We start from the raw sequence: 19,088 nt of genomic DNA, 5'->3' as shown, positions 1-19,088 counted from the left end.
CATGCATAACTAAAAGTGTTTACAAAGTCAGGTTGAATTAAAACACAATGCACCATCTGAATGTGTTGGTGTAGCCATTAAATTAACTCTGAAAAGGGTCTAAAAACAAAACAACCCCAGCTACAATTATTGAGTCTTTGAATCTAAATAGCTAAATAAATCAAATTACTTCAATAACTGATTGCTTTTTTATATCAAAGACAAAACAGGCTGTAAGCATGCTATGATTTACCGCCGTAATCTGTTGGTTGAACAGACTGAAAAGAGGAATTAGCTTTGTCATTTTTTGCTTTTGACAAACAAAATAAAAGCGGGGCAGGCTGGGTGCTCCACAATAAGCTTGAGTGTTTATTCTCTTGCTGTTTTTGACTGAGCCGCGCTTTTTGAAATCTGTTTGGCCTATTATGAAGTAATGATGTACAAATTAAAATTTAATGCCATTTTAGAATTATCTACTGCAGTGAAAAAGTGATTTTAAAAGGAGAGCAAAAACCAATTACCACACACACAAATGAGATGTGAAAAAGCAAGCCAACTATGGAAATCTAGTCACGATGGTGTTCTTTTGTTATTTATATTGGTGATAGTGAAAGTTGTAAAAAACAAAATCCCAAAAATGACTGTTTTTGTTATTTTATTTCTAACAAACCATTTGTCATATGTGTGGCTTTTATAGTTCACAAAAGCCCAATTGACAGTTTTAAGGAATACAAAATAGTAATGAATTAGTAGCTGCAACCCGAGAGGCACGTTTCTCCCTCCTTGTCATAATGCAAACATTTGTCAAGAAGGCAAGATCAGCATAACAGTTTGCCAATTTATTTTAATGAGTAAATGCAAAGCAAACAAGCGCTGTTCAGTGCTTATGGAATATATCATTTATGATTTGCTAATTAATGCAGCAAGTGTTTGCCGATTCCTGAGATGAACACACCTAATCTTTATCGGTAAACTGCCCTGCTGTTTTTAGGTTTGATTTTTACGCATTATCCATAAGACTAGGCCAGGTGTGTGTGGGTGGGTGGGTGCCAGTTGAACAGAGCTGTCTTCCGCTCTCCTGCTCATGAGCGAGCGACGGACGGACGGACTGCCGATGCAGGTGATTAATGTGTTGTCTGCTATTTAATGGCGCACTATGTGACAAACGCTTTCAACCCGCTGTGAGTCTTAGACACGACTGGCCATGTGATTCAGACGTTCTGATAGGTTAGTGGGTTCACTTTTGACAGTCATGTAAAAGGTTATCAGGGTCACATCTGCTCCAATTTATCCTTTTCAGTTGCAATACCATTTGTTGCGTTGCTTTTATTGCATGTCGGCATGTCAAAATGTGGTCACAAACCAGTAACTGAATCTGTGTCAAAAAGATTTCCAACATGAATCCCTCTCATGTTACCAAATAAACAACAATAGTTGATTAATAAACCATAGTAATTGGGAAACAAATGGTTTGTAATATAAAATAAAATTTCATCCAATGAATTGATATAATAATCAATTCTAAAACTATTTATGAGTGACAGCCCTATTTTATCTTTCATGGCATCGCAAGAGTAACTCCACTCACATTTGGTGTGACCGCAGCATTAGGTGCATTTAAATATTAGCCTTCCTTTTGTCGTTGACATTGACGTTGCATTTAATGATCCCCGAAGAGGTACAGCTATGCCCATCTCCATTCTCTGGTTCATTCACTCATTAGAGTTGCTTGGAATGCTCCAGACCTTGAAAGTGAACGATAATGGAGCTAAACATTCATTGTGAGTCGCTTTTGATAACCTTGTCAGATTAATGTTGAAAATGTAATGCAGAGTTTCACTTTCCCCGGGATATAACTTGTGTGTCCTTTTGATGGATCACAAGGTTATTTTTATCTGTCACTCGAATGGAGACTGACTTCTAATATAATATGAACAGGAAAGAAATTGTGAATAAGAGAGGGACATTACAACATGAGTATATTGTTAGAATTCAGGGCAAAGCTCTGTATTGTAGTTCAACATTGGGCATTTTGAGCATCACAGCATATACACTAGAACAACACGAAGTTCCGCCGCAACGCCCTTGACAAAGATGCTAGTTGACATTCTGATGCTAGTTTTTTTTTTTTATAACAAAAACACAAAATGTTACCAACTTGTCATGCATTAATTAAATCACTGGAATAATTATGTAGGCATTAAAAAGTTTTCGTGAGTACTTGTGTCGTAATTTTGTATCCAATTATGTCATTTTTGCAGTTTGTTCATTTAGGGCTGCAACTAACAAATATTTCATTGCCTGTCAATTTGTTGGTTTGCTCCGTGACATGTCAGAAAAATAAATTCAGTTTTAGCATGTCCATCAGTCTGGAATTCTAAGAAACTGTAATTTATTCCCTCTACTCTGTGGTGTAAAAAATTAGCAGCACACATAGAAGACTACAATTTGCAATTTTCTAAATGCAAATACAGAGTGTTGCTGCCACTGATCTGAAATGCCAAAAGGACAAGTCACATCACATTTGGATAGCTATCTAAACAGAAAGAACAGTGCCCAGATAACCTAAACGGTTTTATGATGCCATTCCTCTCATACACACAACATTATAAATATATTTTCAGATACGTAACATTATTTTTAAATAATCATTGTGCCTTCAAGCAATTATTTGGACATGTCGCCAGTGAGACTCTTGACAATGTCAACTAGACCCATAGGAAAAATAACTGCCAAAGCATGCGTACATCATGAGGCACACAAGGGTATTGGAAGAAAGTGAGCACTTAATACAAATTGAAAAGACAAACTGTTAAGTTAGTTATCGGGCAAAATAATGTTTTTCCTGATATTGTTATTCACCCTATGCAAGAAGGTTATGTTATCATGGGTGTGGGTTCAAGTAGATATTTTGGTAGGACTCATCACCATTATGATGGATGGATGGATGGATGGATGGATGGATGGATGGATGGATGGATGGATGGATGGATGGATGGATGGATGGATGGATGGATGGATGGACGGACGGACGGACGGACGGACGGACGGACGGATGCATATATGTTTCACGTGTCACAATGTTTTTCAGGCCTAGGAGGACAATCTCAGTCTGTCAGCATAATTTGAGAAATAACCCAGATTGCATTTTAATAACCTCAGGGTTTTATTTCACTTAGCCCAACATTGACTTCCAATTGCCTTTTGTGACATACTACGTCATGAGTAAAATATCCTGTATCTTTACACAGTGGCTTATGATGATTAACAATGATGATGTCTGTTGATATTTGAGTCCACCTGGCAGACTGCAGGCCAGATGATCCTATTTGTGATCGTATCTGTATGCCAGTGAGAGGGGGGTGCAGTACAGTCAGGTGTTTCATCAACACATTCCCAAACATACAGGATGCTTCCACTCTGCATCCCAATGGAGGAAACACACAGTTACCTAGATACAGATTGTATGCAAGTTATATTAAGCTTCTTCTTTATCTTTGACTTGAGCATTTATTGTGTGAATTTGACTTGACGCATGAATGCACAACACTTTGCAAAGATATGCATCAGTGGAATACCACCACAGGTGCAACAGTTAATCGATTCATCGACAACTAAAACATCAAATTCACCATTATTTTTGATAATCAATGAATCATTTAGATATCTGTCTTTAATTTAAAATTGTCCAAATGCTCAGAATGTTAGCCTCTCAACAGCAAATATTATCCCATTTATGCTGTTCTTTATGAAAGCTGACTGATTATTTTTGTGTTGAATCTTAATGAAGAAATATACACTTGACTTTGGAAAACAATGATCAACATTTCTGACATGTTACAGACCAAACCAGTAACTGAGTTAATTATAGATCATCAAGAGTCAATATGAAATGTTTTGTTACTAATGGAATAGAATTTAAACATTTTTTTTATTCGAATCATCAATTAATTGAGAAAATTTACAATAATTAAATATTTGAAATACATAGTTGTTGTTGCAGTCCTAAATTCCATGTTTTTTGTTATGTTTAAATGCATTCATTTCCTCACATTTCCTCTTTCTTCTATATTAGGGGTTATCAATGTGATCCTCGTGGATCCGCAGATGCCAGGTAGCCCCCAAGAACCACGTGAGTAGCCCACAGACTGGTTGAATAAATAGCTCACTAAGAATGCTATAGAGGTGAACACTTGAAAATGTAGACATTAACTTTATTGCTATAAAGCCAGAAAGCCATTAACATGATGACTTGTCTTCACTGATCACCTACTAAAGTTCAGCATGTGTTTTTCAGTGTGTATCAAACTGGAAGCTCTTCACATCAATCATTATCCAATTTTTTTTTTTTTTTTTTTAAAGGTTAGTGACCCCTGCTCTTTAGCTAAACATCCTTGCAATAATTTAAATAGATGACCATTTAATATGAGCATTTATTCATTAAATTACCACAATGGTCAAATCTTTATACCACTTTAAAAGGCTTAAAAATGTAAGAACAGATCAGGTATAGACAATGGAAATAAGGAACCGGTTGATTTTATTTCCTGTGTATTTCTTTGCACTAATAAGGATGCTATAAAGATGACACATTGCCGGAGTACAATGAATGAATCCCTAATGGCTCGTCTGCACGTTTAATGCAGGGTAAATCACTGCAAAGCACCTGTCTCTGTGTTTACATTGGGAAGCGGAAACGAGTCCTTTGTGGAAAACAATTTTACTCAGCATGCAAACAAAAGACCTTGTTAGAAAGTTGGCCTCGAATTTTGGTCTTCACAACAGACAAGAGGCACTTTCTAATATATGTGTACACTGTTCAAATTAACAGGAGTGAAGTGGTAGTTTGCTTTCTTACTTCTAATGCATGTTTGGTGAACATTAAACATATTTGTAAGTTTGCTGAAATGACAACATTGCACTCGTGTCACATCAACTATACTTTTCAAACTTATTTCATAATTTGCATTGCATGGCTAGAAGCTCTCTGATTTCACAATAGATCATCAGCTAATTATTAATAGGGTGAAACAAAAAAAATGCATATATGAGGAAACATTTAGTACGTACTGTGTAGTATAGAGTGATTTACCTTCTGCAAGCAGGCGCAGAGCATGCCCAAACTGAGGTTCCAAAGTGTTTTTCTCAGCTACAAGTTCAGGTACGTAATTATTCTGATGCATTCTATCAGTGCAGATTTGCACACAGCAGGTCGCACGATCTCGCTCCTCGTTGCTGGTGTTGGCAGCTGCAGACTCAAACATGAGCAGATTCCTCCCTTTAAAAAAAAAGGGGGAAAAAAAACCTCAAATTATTTTGTCCTCCAAGGTGTCCGGGATGCTTGCCTGCAGGTTGTGATTCATAGAAGTGAGCCCATCTCTTCCACTCTTGCCTCTCCTCTCCAGCTCCACACCACAAGCTTACGCTCACTGGGTGCACACTGGACGCTGCTCCCCGCCCCTCCTAAACACTATTGGAGATGTGCTGGGACTGGGGGGTGCCGCAGAACAAACACACCGCTCCTCCTCCTCCTCCTCCTCCTCCTCCTCCTCCTCCTCCTCCTCCTCTTCCTCCTCTTCCTCCTCTTCCTCCTCCTCCTCCTCCTCCTCCTCCTCCTCCTCCTCCTCCTCCTCCTCCTCCTCCCACTTGTTTTAACAAAAGCTGCAAAACTTGCACAATGTTGTGCATTGAGCTTGCACAAAGAAAACTTAGATAAAGAGAAAAATTGATCATTTAATTAGTTTTCATTGTTTTCCAATTTAATCAAGCGGTTTAGGATTACTGTTGTGAACATAAAGGTTAAGCATTAATGTAAATTTTGTAGATTAATATTGCTAATAAAGGGGGAGGGGGGTCAAGTAATTTACCCCATTTTCTGAAGCATTGAAATTTGTTTACTGGTGGTGCTTTTCCACCTGGAAGTGCTTAACGTCATTGGAAAACCGTTTTACTAATTTCTGTAAAGATTTTATGAAAATGCCCAAAACAGCAGTTAGTATCTACAATAACTACACTCTATGAAAATATTTTATTTCTATTCTCTTTATACACCATAGTCTGTTTAAAATCATAACAAAAACATTATTACTTTTTTCGTGTTTGGGGGCGTTTTAATTCATTTAAATGGGGCCAATTAGTTTAATACAAGAAGGAGATTTAGTTACAAGTTTGGAATAAATGAAACTCCCAAGTCAAGATGTATATTTGTGTGCCCCTCACTGGGTATAATATTCTTTGGTGGATTGATGTCGACCTCAAGTGTCCAAAAACAGTACTGCATATTTTGATACAGTTTGATACGCTGACCTTCATTATTTCTGTACAGCCTGTTTTTATTAGTGCATATGTAACCTCGTATAGTACATACCTAAACTTTAATTTGTTGCACTTTCCTGTTGGAACTTTAATCTAAAGATTGCAGTGTAGACTTCTTACCCATCCATGACAGGTGTGAGATTCAAAGACTTGATGTCTCTGCAGCGGCACGTGAAGGCTTTGCTGGGTTGCAAAAAGGAGGAGCAGGACTGGATGCTGTCGACTCAGCCATACGGGCCCTGGAAGATAACGCAGTGTTTGATGCAGGTAAGCAGAATAATCCCCGCCTGTGTACTGGAGTCATCTGCTCTGGAAAACCAGTGAATCAACTATTCTTGGGATAGTTTGACTACAGTATGCACTTTTCTCCTTGGCTGTTTCAAGTACAACATTTGTCTCCCTCACCCTTATCAAGGTTCAGCATTTCCTGGCATTATCAGATGTAATTTGAAAATGTAATCTTCGGTTGTGTTTATTGTGTGATGTCATTAAAGGTCGTGGAGCAACTCTGCAGAAGCAGAAAGGATGGACGACATTATCATGGATGGAATGACACTATCTTGTGGCGCTGTGACATCAGTGAAAAACATTGCTAATCCTGGTTCGCTGCCATGGGCAGTGATGGAGAAGGTGCCAACATCCATAAATTGATCTTTAGAATGAAGGATGAATTCTAATGGCATCACATCAGGAATGGTAATTATTGTTTGGAACTGGGATGGGTATTTGAAATTGTTTTTTTTTAATGATAAAGTTTGAAGGACATCAGGGTGACCTTGCAGTTAGCACATCTGCCTCAGAGTTCCGAGGTTCTGGGTTTGAATCCCAGTTACGGCTTTTCCTGTGTAGGGTTAATCTTGTGCTAGTATGGGTTATCTTCAGGTAGTTAGGTTTTCTCTGATATTCTAAAAACATGCATGCATAAACGATAAATTGCCCATTGGTAAGAATGTGAACGTGAATGTCCCAGCGTGTAACGTGGCAAGATAGGCTCCAGTTCATAAATTGTGACTATGTTACAAAAAGTTGAAAAAAAAATCATCCCTGTGTTTCCATCTGGTGGTCATGGCAGCTTTTGAAAACTGAGCGGCAGGGAAACTTTCCAAATCCACACCAGGGACCTAGAATAATAATTAAAAGAAAAAAAAACAAAAAACAAAAGGGCCAAAAACCCTTCCAAACCAAGACGGCTGTCGTATGACTCCAAAATGGCATGAAGCCACACTCTTTCCTGGGGTCCATTTTAAGTGATTGTCTTTATCCCCCATTGTCTAAAATCTGCATTACCATTAGGTGGTCCAAGCCTCTTTTGAAACACAGAGGCGTTAGGCCAGGAAAATTTCCAATCCCACAACAGGGGCCCAGGCCAGAATAAAAATGGCATTACATGCTCCTTTTCCCAGGGGTCCACAATCAGTCACTTTTTCAGGGCTGTGGCAAAATCATTTTTCTTGCCAGTCTGGACACAAAAGCAACAGGGTATGCCAGAAATCCACGCCAGAGGCTTTCGGTTTTATCAACGCGATTTTCAAAATTGCATAAAAGATTAATATAATTTCACAATTCTACAGATCAGATGCGTTTCTTCTGTGTTTCTTCTACAGTGCAACCTCCAGGAGGAAACCTGAAGAGTTTTTTGCGCCATCTGCTGGTAGATGCCAAGTACGTTATGCCTTCATTGCGTCAGAAAAATCATAATTCAACCCCATGTAAATTTACAAATAAAATGACACTTAATTCACATATATGCTAATAAAAATGAAACAAATCGATTTGCACGTTATGTTCTAGCCTATTTTGAAAATTACTAAACATAATGCATTTACAGTACAGTACAGTATTTATTTTATTTAAATTTCCACTCAGCTATTTTTGCTATTTGTTGTTCTTTGTTGTCATGGAGACAGCGGCGCAAACCTGTTCCCTAAGATATTGTTGATAAATTTGTGACGATTCAAAATCTCAGAAATCTCAGATTTAGCACCTGGGTGCGTTTTAAAGTAAATGTCAGTCTAGAATCATCAGTCGTTTTCTAATTGTCATTGTATTTATTTCTGTACATTGGTCTTTTATGTTTACATTGTGTTGTTATGACGTGCGTGATTTGTGCACCGCTTTCTTGGACACATCACCTTTGAAAAAGGATCTCAGGGCCAATTGGATTTCGTTTTGTGATTAGATAAAGATTTTGATATATTGTAGGATTATTTTGGGGAGGGTTCTCGGGTCAGGAAGTGATCATCAACTTCTGAGCTGATGCAAGTGTATAGAAACACTATTGAGATTGTGATAAGGCTGAGAATAGAACAGTGCAAAAACAAAAGTGTTGTAGGTTTTTTAATTTCATTTTATTATATTATCAAGGAATAACTGTCTGCCCGCTCCCAGCTGCTAAGTGACCTGCTGTAAACACAAACCACGTGACTGACAGCTCTTGCGATCGTCAGGAGCTTTTCGGCAGCGGGACGAATGACGGCTTAGCTGTAGAGGAAGTTAGTGGAGGCAGCCAGGCAGGCAAGCGGGCATCCGCGTTACTATGTAACCTGCACGAATTGGACACATCATTGCAGTCAGACAGAGGTAAGCCTCCCTTTATAAACGCTCATATGTTCAAATGTAGTGATACAAAGCTGAACTTGATGTTCGTGGGCGTGTTCTCGCAACGCCTGTTAGCTGTGGCCAGGCTACAAACAATCCTAGGCCTTTGCTAGCACGACCTAGTTAGCATATCTGACATATCGTACCTCGCTCTTGATGTTTCATCAACTGTACATGCTACAATTTGTTCTCCGGAACGATCGGGCCTATTATTTACGCAGCTAGGGTACATTCTTGGGGATATGCATATGTCTACAAAGCTAGAGATTTGAGGAATTACCAAACTTCCTCCACAGGTCATCGTTAGCTTGCTAATGGATACGATCCTTAGCTGCAGATCGGCTTTAGCAACGCGTGCTAAGTAGCATGCAACTTATGTCTAGTCTGTTTGGAAAACTAGTCATGATAAGTATCATTTTGCATTCGTTTCCAAATAATGATAGCACTCAATCTTAAACCGTGTTTAATAAATACATCCTGTTCGTATTTACCCGCTCAATGCATCCGATTGGATCTGCTGCTACTTGTGTACACGCTCGCTTAAACTTGAAATGCCGATTTGCATTTGGTACTGGTCGGAATTTCTAAATTAGAAATTAATTTCCCACTGATACTTATTAATCGTTCCACCGTGTGAGTAGGCGTCAGACATTTGAAGCGAAAACCTCGTTGGACAAGTTAATCAGCACTGCTAACATTGACGTGCATCACTTGGGGGGCAAGGTTTAAAAGTATTATTGCAACACATTCGCATTTATGTTCAGTTGCTAACTTAATCATGTTTAATTACATGTATGATGCTTTGATAATGTGCATGTGAAGCTGCAATATCCACATGACAGCTATCTAAATGGTGTATTGTTTCCATGCAGGAAGGTAGCAGCATTCATGGATATTGTGGACACTTTTAACGTTTTAATACCCAGTGACCAGTTGGACGACACGCTTGCCATAGGTCAAAATCTGGAATGTGAAGCCAGTAATGAGTTTGGGTCAGGACTCTGCCTTGAAGATTCTCTTAAGAACATGCTGAGTGATACAGATCCAATGTTTGGATGTGCAACTTCTCAGTTCAACCTGCTGGATACTGAGGACCCAACTTTCCAAATTTCAAGCTCAGCAGGTACGCTTATGATCAATACATGGGATACAGTGTTCAAATGAAGTCATAAATTTTTTTTTTTATAGTTTTAAATGATTTAATTCCATGACATGATTTTTGTAACACAACATTTTGAGTACTTGTGCACTATTGTTATTCTAAGACCATGTGTGATTCTGCTGAAGAATGAAGGCATCTGCTTGTACTTCTTTTTACTGCAATCCACCCATTTACTCAAACCTCTTTCTTTCATTGCAGAGCTCAGTGGTGGTTCCTCAGCCACAGGCCTCAGCGGTGACCTGGCGGTAACGGAAACCAATTCGGTCAAGAGACCTGTTGGCCGACCCAGGAAACGTCCATGTGATGTACAATTAGGTAAACCCCAATCTTAATTTTATGAGTGACAGTGAGCGAGATGGTGACATCATGCATTTGTCTTTTTTTATACAGAATCAAAGAATGATTCAGAGCCTCCTGATATTACCACAGCCACCGTACCCTGCGGACGACCAACAAGGACACCTTCCAACAGGCTACAGAAGTCATTTCTGATCAAAAAAGGAATAAAAGGCCTACAGCTGAAAGAAGAACTAACTCTGGGTGGACGCATCAATATCAATGATATTGAAGGTGGATTATGGTTAAAACCTTCTGTTGTGTTGAAACGGCTGACTGTCACCATTGGAGGATTCAAGATTGAACTACTTCCTGGACCGTCCTATCTCCAAGACACAGAAGCCAACTTTGACGGTAGTTTTTCTTACGATGCGAATGTTGGTTTTGCCATGATGTCAGAAGATGGCGCCTCGGCACAGAATCCCGTTCCTGAGAAAGTCGCAGACCGGGGTGTCACTGAGAATATGTGTGTTGATGATACACCACTTGGTTTGGGGCCGTATGTGAACCCTAATGACGTCCAAGCGGCTAACGGGACAGAAACACAAAGGTGCACTCAAGAAACTAAAGATGACAATCAGACTGGTGCTAAAAAGCAGAAGCCTGTCGATGACAGAAAATGTGGTCTTAAATTGCCACCAAGCAACGGGACCTCTTCAAGTGACAAAGTGGACAATAAAGAAAAGAAACCACTTTTAGCCCAAAACCTGCTCCAATCCAAGCAACATCTCGTTTCCAATAAGAAAGGTTCAATTACAGGTGGACAAAGCAACATGACTAAAGGAGCTACGGTTTCCCAAAAAGTACCATCCAAAGTTGTCCAAAGAGATGTACTTCACAAATTAAAGTCTCTCAAAGAGATGAGAAGCGGTCAACATTTAAAAAGGCGGGCTGGAAGCACTCCAATTGAGCATATCCCGAAACATCCAAAGATGCAAACAGGAGATTCCAAAGTGAAGCCCAGTTCTCCAGTGAAGAAGACGCCATCTAGTGGCATTCGTGTGGTTGAACAACACAGTCCAACCAAACCATCTCATACTCTCAACACCTTGAAAGCAGACGCTTCGAACTCCTCCTATGTCGCTCGTCCGGGCCATTCCTCCAAAACACCAGAAGAAGCAGGGCAGGAGAAGCCTAAACTGAAGAAGCCTGAAAAGGTTCTACAAAAGCAAAAAAGTAAAACTGCTCGAAGCATCTCTGTGGATGAGCCGCAGCTGTTCATCCCCGACAACGCTCCGGCTGTCAAGAAAGAAAGTGTTGAGCAACAGGTGGCACAGCAGGAGCAGGAACAACCTGCCAACAACGAGTCTATGTGGGATGGAAACAACTGCTGTGGTCAGTGCAAGAAACACCACAACAACATGTAAGTCTTGTCTCCGAAAAACGTTTCTCAAACTTTGACCTAACACAAGTTAGAAAAAGAATTACAATGTCAGAAAGGCGCCGGGCTACTTCTTGTAGTTGCTGAGCAACCAGTGCGAAATATGGACGCAATTGCATATGCTGGCCTACTAGAGGAGAATGGCCTAGAAACCAAGCGCAGTGCGAAACGGCTTGTATTTTGACATTCATGAGGTTATTAAAAAGTTGTATGTCTTTGTGATTTTACTTTTAATCAGCAGTCACAAAAGAGTGTAGTTAATTCTGGTTTGTCTACAATGGGCTGCACAGGAAAATGAACTGCAAATTGTTTTTTCCCACCCTTCCAGGTTCATGGTAGGTTGCGGCCGCTGTGAGGACTGGTTCCATGGTGACTGCGTTGGTCTTGACCTGCTCAAAGTACGCGAGATGGAGGACGAGGACCAGATGTACGTGTGCTTAAAGTGCTGCGAGGAGGAGAGCAAAAAGTCGACTGCACCCGCGCCTGAAATAAAGACTGAAGCCGCAGCTTTAAAGCAGGCTCCCAAGCCCGGAGCCTCGGAGGAACCCACAGCAGGAGGGGTCCGATCTTTAAAGAAGGTGAGTCGTCTTGGGGGTTTTCTTAGCGTAGTTGTTGAACAAATGTCTTCAATTACAAAAGATGCTCCGCTGTGTTTTCTCCAGCTAAGTGATGTCTGATATTAATCATAGCCAGTGTTTCCACTGCACAAGGGTTTGTTGTCTTTTTTTTTTTGCCTTTACTTTCCCTGAACACTGATGGCTTGCACATGGGTGTATGCTTACTATAGGTCGCTGGACTGGGAAACATTTGTAGCTACTCTTAAAAATGAGCCATACACTCACCCATTGCATTGCAAAAAAATAATGACATGAAACAAAAATACATCATCTGGTGCACTGTGTTTAAATATTGTAATTTCAAGTGGTGTAAAACTGTGCAGACTCATAAAGAGATGTTTTGATCCTTCTTACTTATTTGTAAATATAAGATACACATAGTTGAAATATATTTTTATACCTAGGGTGAATATTGTCATTCATTGATGTCATTTAATTCTCGGGGCGTTGAATCGATAGTAACTGGTACAATCCAGTTGTGATTGATTCAGTGCCTTGCCTGGCTTCCCATTCAACACCTCTGCGAAGTGCAAAAAACAATTGTTAATAAACTAGCATTAATTTAGGAGTCCAACATTTGGCCAAGGGCAAATACTTCCATTTTATTGTCATTCTAAAGGCGAGCATTCATATTTTATTTTTATATCTTTCATGTTGGTTTGTTTACAAGTTTTTTTTTTTCTGTACTATGAATGTTGAAATGCTCCTTAGGTAATTTGGGGTTGCTCTCTTTTTAAATAGGAACAAGCTAGAAGATCATCTGCAGATGTTAAAGAAAGTCATCATAAAACAGGTATTTGAGGCAGTGCTTCCATATGTGAATTATTTTACATGCAGATGAATTTCCAAATTGTGCATCAATAGCAAATATATTAGGCGGTGTTTGAACTTTCAGTGTTTTTTAATTCAACAAGGAGGGGGGGGGAAAGCTTTGAGTTGCAGTTCCATTTTTGTTTTTCATGCAAATGTCCTTGGTGCTTGTTTGTCCTCACAGGCATTCAGCTCAAACTTGAGGCAAAAAGTAAAAGTGCATCTTCAAAAAAGCCTGCATCTATTGAGGAGATCAGGCGCAGTGTGCGTGATTCTCTGAAAGACATTCTTATGCAGAGGTAGGAAAGTTTTGTACATTTCTAATGCACAGCCTGCTCAATGAACGGCTTTGAAAAGCATTTCTGTAAAGTTGCTGAATTTGTGACACTCTGCATTTTAGGTTGAAGGAGTCTGATTTGAATGTCCCAGCGGAGAAAGCGTCTGAAGTTGCCAAGAAGATTGAGAGGGAAATCTTCCACATGTATAAAGATACAGAAAACAAATACAAGAGCAAGTATCGAAGCTTGATGTTTAACCTCAAAGATACTAAAAATAATGTAAGTGTAGTTGGAAATGTCTCCAGAATGAGACCAAACATGGAGTGCAAAATCAGGACAGTTTGAATAGAATTTAAAAGGGATTTCCTTTTTATCCTACTACTCAGGTTCTCTTTCGGAAGGTTCTGAAGGGAGAAATATCTCCTGCTAATCTGATCCGAATGAGTCCAGAGGAGCTGGCTTCCAAGGAACTGGCTGCTTGGCGGCAAAGAGAGAACCGGCATGTGAGTAATATTCACGCATCCTCAACTAAATTTCACGACCATTGAGGCGCTCAGTAAAGCTGTTTGATACTCGTTGATAAATCCACAGTTTGTAATGATAACCGGTTATTTCTCCACAGACAATTGAAATGATTGAGAGAGAGCAAAGAGAGGTTGAGCGGCGCCCCATCACCAAGATCACACACAAAGGGGAGATTGAGATCGAGAGTGAAGAACCAGGGAAAGTACCCGAACCTGTGGAGATAGAGGTAAGAAAGGGGCCATTGCTTGATTTGTGACATCCCCAAGTTAATGTGCCACTCAATTGTCGACTCCCTCGCATTTCCGCCTAGGTTGAATCGCCAGTCAAAGTCGCAGAAGTGCCAGTAGAGGCTGCCATTGTTCCGGAGAAACGGACAGAGAGCACCGAGACCGAGAGAGACACCACCAGCAAGCACAAGTCTCACTTGTTTGACCTCAACTGCAAAATCTGTACAGGTGACTGTCAACACGAACCCAAGCGTGACTCATCAAGGGCAGCAGTGACTTGAGTTTTTGTCCCGCCAATTAAGGTCGTATGGCACCCCCAGTGAAAGAGGCGCCCACCAAAGTGGTCAAAGTTGCGACATCAGTGGCAAAGCGACCGTCTGCTAAGAGCGATGAGGGTAGCGCGCCGGCACCATCTGCTGTTGAAGACGACTTGCATCTCGCAGTCTTAGAGGAGAGCTTCCAGAAGGCTCACACCAGCTTCGAGCGAAGGCGAGTAGTCATTTCCGATGCCAGTTTTATGCAGCTTAGTGTCGAAAAGAGCGGCTGAAGTGCTCCTTTTTCCTCGTCAGGTCTGATCCTCCATCCGTCCGAGATGATGACTCATCGTTCCTCTCCAGCCTGAAGTCCTTGTGGCGAGGTTTCCTTACGATGCACTCTGTGGCTAAACTTGTCACTAAAGCTTTCCCTGTGTCAGGCGTTCTGGACAGCTTGACTCAGGTACGCCACACTTTTAACAACCCTCCTACGGACACACTTGTGTTTGAATTACACTTAAAAACTTAAATCTACTTTATTAACATTCCCATAAAGATTCGACCTCTTTGCTGCCATTGAGATAACTCAATTTTTCACAAGATTAGGCTTCGGTCCACATCGCCTGTAGAAGTTTCTTGTCAGCACCCTACTGTTCACAAGTTAGGCCAACAGAATATGATGACGTGTGATTTTTTTTTTTATCTTTTTTTTTTTTAAGAACTTTTTAAAGAACATTCTAACGCAGTTATGCATTTATGCACAGTTATGCATTCTATACTACAGTGTAATCTTATTAATCACATAACTAAATCAGCAAAGAACGTTCAACTTTGTAATTGCACCAACAGAGGCCAGATCTAAATCAAGTTGAAAATATAAAGGGTCAGTACTTGATCACGTTTGTCAAAAAAAGTAGGCACGTTTAGTATGATGGCAACAAATTTTTACCCCTAAAGACTGGGTGTTCCAATTAAAAACAAAAAATGACATATGTAACCTATGATTAGTTAACACTACCCCCCTGCCCCCAATAGGATCTTCCTGACAGTATTCAGGTTGGTGGAAGGATAAGTCCGCAGACCGTGTGGGACTACTTGGAGAAGATACGTGCTACAGGAACTAAAGTAAGTCGTATTTTGACATCTTGTTCCGTTCAAATTCTGCCTCTATAGATTGTTAGTTTACTGACACACGCTGTTTGTTTTTCTTGTTACTTTCCTGACACACACTGTTTGTTTTTCTTTTACACTTAAAGGAAGTGTGCCTGATTCGCTTCTCCCCTGTAACCGAAGAAGATGAAATCTCCTACACTCTCCTGTATGCTTACTTCAGCAGCAGAAAGCGCTTTGGCGTGGTGTCAAACAACCGCAAACAAGTGAAGGACATGTATCTTATTCCTTTGGGTGCTTCTGAAAAAGTGCCACATCAGCTTGTGCCTTTTGATGGACCAGGTGATTAGTACAAGCAGGTTTCTCTCTGTGAATAACAAAGTCCCATAACACAAATGTAATTATCATGTGATTTGGCAGGTCTGGAAAACAACAGAGCAAATCTTCTCTTGGGACTGATAATTCGTCAGAGGCCGAAGAGAGATTATATTCCTGTTGACATGAACGAAGCAACAAGGGTACCGCCTGAAGTCAAGCCCGTCCCAGTATCTGTCAAAGAAACTCCTGCAGAAGAAGAAGATGAGAAACTCTTCCTGGCCTCCTTGACCACTCCCAATAAAAGCGAGAAGGATAAAATACTTGAGACTACAGAGGATGCAGAGGAGCCCATCGCAGAGTCTTTTGAAGAACCATCTGCGGCAGGCAACAGCAGCCAGGAATCCCTTAAGCCTTTGCGTTTTCTTCCAGGTGTGTTACTCGGCTGGGGTGGAATACTCCCGCCGCTGCCAGATTTTGGAGGAAAGCCTCTGGTTGACACTCACAAGGTCCAGCCTGCCCAAAAACCAAGGGTGCCATCCAGCGGGGACTCCAAGGGTCCAGCTGCTGCTGGCGTTGCCGCCGCGTCTCGAGAGCGCTTTGTTATCAAGAAAAAAGAAGTGAAAGCTGTCCAAGCTGAATCTCAGTCATCCAGCCAAACGGAGGCTGGGAAAACGTCACTGGGAAAAGATGCTGAGGCTGCACCGGGAGGTCCTCCCGTCTCCCTGAGAGATAAGCCTCCAGATGTTTCCACGGAAGCTTTCTTGGAAAACTTGTCGACGCTTCAAAAAGAGCATGAAGTGGGCAGCGGCGATACCCCCAAGAAGGATGACATCGCTCTTCTCTTCAGTTCAGACAAAGCCAAGTTGGGATCGCAGCCAGTGCCAGAGCACATAAATACCTTCAAACCTTTAAGTGGGATATTGAAAAAGATTTCCACCTATTCAAGTGTGACAGAAAACAAAGCCAGTGAAACAAGCCCCATTGCACCCGTTGATGCCAAGCAAGCTCCCATGTCGAGCATCAGTAAAACCAGCCCAGTGACAACATTCCATCAAGGCTTTTTACAGATCTCTCAGGCCAAACACAAACTGAAAGACCAAAACCAATCCGGCAGTCAATCGGTCCCAGATGACCGCAAAGATCCTGCTGAAGTCCAGCTGAGCGGCACAATAACTCAAGACAAAATGGAGGCGCCAGCCCTCCCAGCATGCAACAGTGTTGCTCTTGTCCACCAGGAGGAGCAGCAACCTCAGGTACCTGGCAGCAACCACGATCCATCTGTTACAAACACTTTCCAAAACCCACATGTTCAGGATCAGAACCATGCCACACCCCTGGCCCAGGAGAGCGCCTCACCCTCGGAGCACCCCGAGAGTCTCCCTCCACCAGCTGACCAACTTCCATCGCAGGCCAAAGAGGAAGGAGAAGCCCAGGAGGAAGTCTACACTTATTGTCACCCATGGGAGGAGAAGCAGCGACACAGCGAGGAGAGGGAACATCACAGGAAGCACGGCCACCGAAGAGACCACGGGAAGAAGAGCAGGCACCACGACAGAGGACGGAGCAGGAAGCACGAGCACGAATACGACGACAAACACAGAGACAGGATTAGGCACCACAGACACTCTGAGGACCGCTACGGCGAGAGGCGGAAAGAGCGATACTACAGCGACGACTACAGCGGCCGCCACAAAGAACGCCACCGACACCGGCGGGACTCGGACTATGATTATGACAATGGCCACAGGAGCTCAAAGGACAGCTACATGTAATTGTTTTATAAACATTTTTTTTTTTTAAAAGAAAACAAGTCCTAGTAGTATGTGTTTGGTGCTGTATGAAACTCATTCTCCGATTCAAACCACATCAGATTGTTGGGGCTGTTTCGATTGTTTCCTCTGTCATTCATGCGCAGAAGCCCCCCCCCCCCCCTCCCAGAAAGAGACTTCTGTTATGACCAGCTAAGCTGTTTTTTAGTGGAGTTATGAGTTTTTCTGTTGTTTTAGAAGGGTTATGAACTTGAACTTGCTTTTTTCAATTTGCTACACCCAGTAAAGCCCACGACAACACAACAACAACAACAACAACAACAACAACAACAACAACAAAACAACATTTTTTTTTTTTTTTTTTTGTATTTGTCCATCCATCCATCCATTCATCCATCCATCCATCTTCTTCTGCTTATCCGGGCACAGCTTTAGGAGGGACTCCCAGACTTCCCTCTCCCCAGCCACTTCAACCATCCCATCCCAGGGGATCGCAAGGATGCCCCGCGCCATCTAATCTGGCTCCTCAACATTTTTTAATTGTTATTATAGAAGGTCTTGCTGCACAGTTATTCGTTTTCTTACAATAACAAAAAAAATTAAATCCATTTGCGTTTCAGAGTAAGCCTTCCTATCGAGGTGTGACTAAGAAGGACTTGACTTGTAGATACATTTTACACCCAATTCATAAAAAGGGCCATTTTCAGATTTTAGATCATTACTTTTTTATAATTAGATATATTTCCACCGACCCGTTGCATCCCTTTTTCTAACCTCCTGTTACTAAGCTGAAGGACATTAGGGCCGAAATGTTTTTTGTTTTTTCTAAGCTAAAAGCTAGTTTGCCACAAAAACTTTTTGGAGGCACCTATTGAGCAACATCTTGTGTTCACACGTTGGTCCCGTTTTAATTGCTCTAAATATTTTATAGTCTTACTTTCTACTGGAAAAGCATTGTACATTTGTGGCTTGTAATATACTATAGAAATGAAGTGTGCCTTTGCACGTGTGTATGTACAGTTGGTAATAAAGCTAATTCATTTTTTTATTGTTATAAAAAACAAATTTCTGTGTACAGTAAGTACAGTATATTAAAGATACAGTTACCGAAACAACACTGCTATACTCTATTTAAATGTACATGAAAGTGACTACAAATACAGTTTTACCAGTATGAGCTATCTTATCTTAACAAAGATCCTTGTGTGAAATGAAACAAATAATGGCTGTTTTTTTTGTTTTTGTTTTATAGAAGTGCAATGGAACATCCAAAGTCCAACACCATCTCTTCTGTCATGTTGATTGCCTTCCTATCTAAAAATCAACACCGCTTGCACTATATGAAATCATGTAAATTTAATCCAAAATGAAATTGTCACCATCACACAACTTTATTCATGAAGCAGAAA

The 19,088-nt window shown here is 40.9% G+C and overlaps 2 protein-coding genes and 1 long non-coding RNA gene across 4 annotated transcripts in view; 2 read left to right on the top strand and 1 right to left on the bottom strand.

Moving 5' to 3' along the window:
- khdrbs2 (KH domain containing, RNA binding, signal transduction associated 2) overlaps positions 1-5,442 on the bottom strand; it is a 28,149-nt gene extending 22,707 nt beyond the window's left edge. Inside the window, exon 1 of the mRNA XM_061285385.1 lies at positions 5,072-5,442. Within this exon, the coding sequence (XP_061141369.1) occupies positions 5,072-5,243 (172 nt within the window). The 5' untranslated portion in view covers positions 5,244-5,442. The remainder of the gene's footprint in view (positions 1-5,071) is intronic.
- Positions 5,443-6,328: 886 nt separating this feature from the next.
- On the top strand, positions 6,329-8,239 carry LOC133157865 (uncharacterized). The gene is made up of 3 exons (XR_009715093.1): positions 6,329-6,561; positions 6,789-6,990; positions 7,899-8,239. It is a non-coding gene; the product is annotated as an uncharacterized LOC133157865 (long non-coding RNA).
- Positions 8,240-8,716: 477 nt separating this feature from the next.
- On the top strand, positions 8,717-18,055 carry phf3 (PHD finger protein 3). Of its 2 annotated transcripts, none has more exons than XM_061285286.1 (16): positions 8,717-8,874; positions 9,765-10,015; positions 10,253-10,369; positions 10,445-11,753; positions 12,100-12,349; positions 13,130-13,181; positions 13,383-13,497; positions 13,599-13,755; positions 13,863-13,979; positions 14,099-14,227; positions 14,312-14,456; positions 14,531-14,717; positions 14,798-14,945; positions 15,518-15,607; positions 15,739-15,934; positions 16,013-18,055. In XM_061285286.1, the coding sequence occupies exons 2-16, from the start codon at positions 9,781-9,783 to the stop codon at positions 17,680-17,682; spliced, it is 4,917 nt and encodes a 1,638-aa protein (XP_061141270.1). In that variant the 5' UTR covers positions 8,717-8,874; positions 9,765-9,780; the 3' UTR covers positions 17,683-18,055. The 2 variants fall into 2 exon arrangements, with proteins under 2 accessions (XP_061141270.1, XP_061141271.1); XM_061285287.1 differs by having other exon boundaries at positions 8,718-8,874; positions 9,769-10,015.
- The last annotated feature ends 1,033 nt before the right edge of the window (positions 18,056-19,088 follow it).

Source organism: Syngnathus typhle, linkage group LG8 (assembly GCF_033458585.1).
Source record: "Syngnathus typhle isolate RoL2023-S1 ecotype Sweden linkage group LG8, RoL_Styp_1.0, whole genome shotgun sequence".
In the NCBI taxonomy this organism is placed as follows: domain Eukaryota; kingdom Metazoa; phylum Chordata; class Actinopteri; order Syngnathiformes; family Syngnathidae; genus Syngnathus; species Syngnathus typhle.
The sequence above is the reverse complement of the archived record's forward strand: the minus strand, read 5'-3'. Positions and strand labels throughout refer to the sequence as shown.

Excerpts from the sequence above, each read along its gene's own strand:
- phf3 (XM_061285286.1), top strand. The coding sequence starts at position 9,781 with ATGGATATTGTGGACACTTTTAACGTTTTAATACCCAGTGACCAGTTG. Across the intron at positions 11,754-12,099 it reads AAGAAACACCACAACAACAT|GTTCATGGTAGGTTGCGGCC; the intron begins GTAAGTCTTGTC and ends CCACCCTTCCAG. Across the intron at positions 13,182-13,382 it reads AGAAAGTCATCATAAAACAG|GCATTCAGCTCAAACTTGAG; the intron begins GTATTTGAGGCA and ends TTGTCCTCACAG.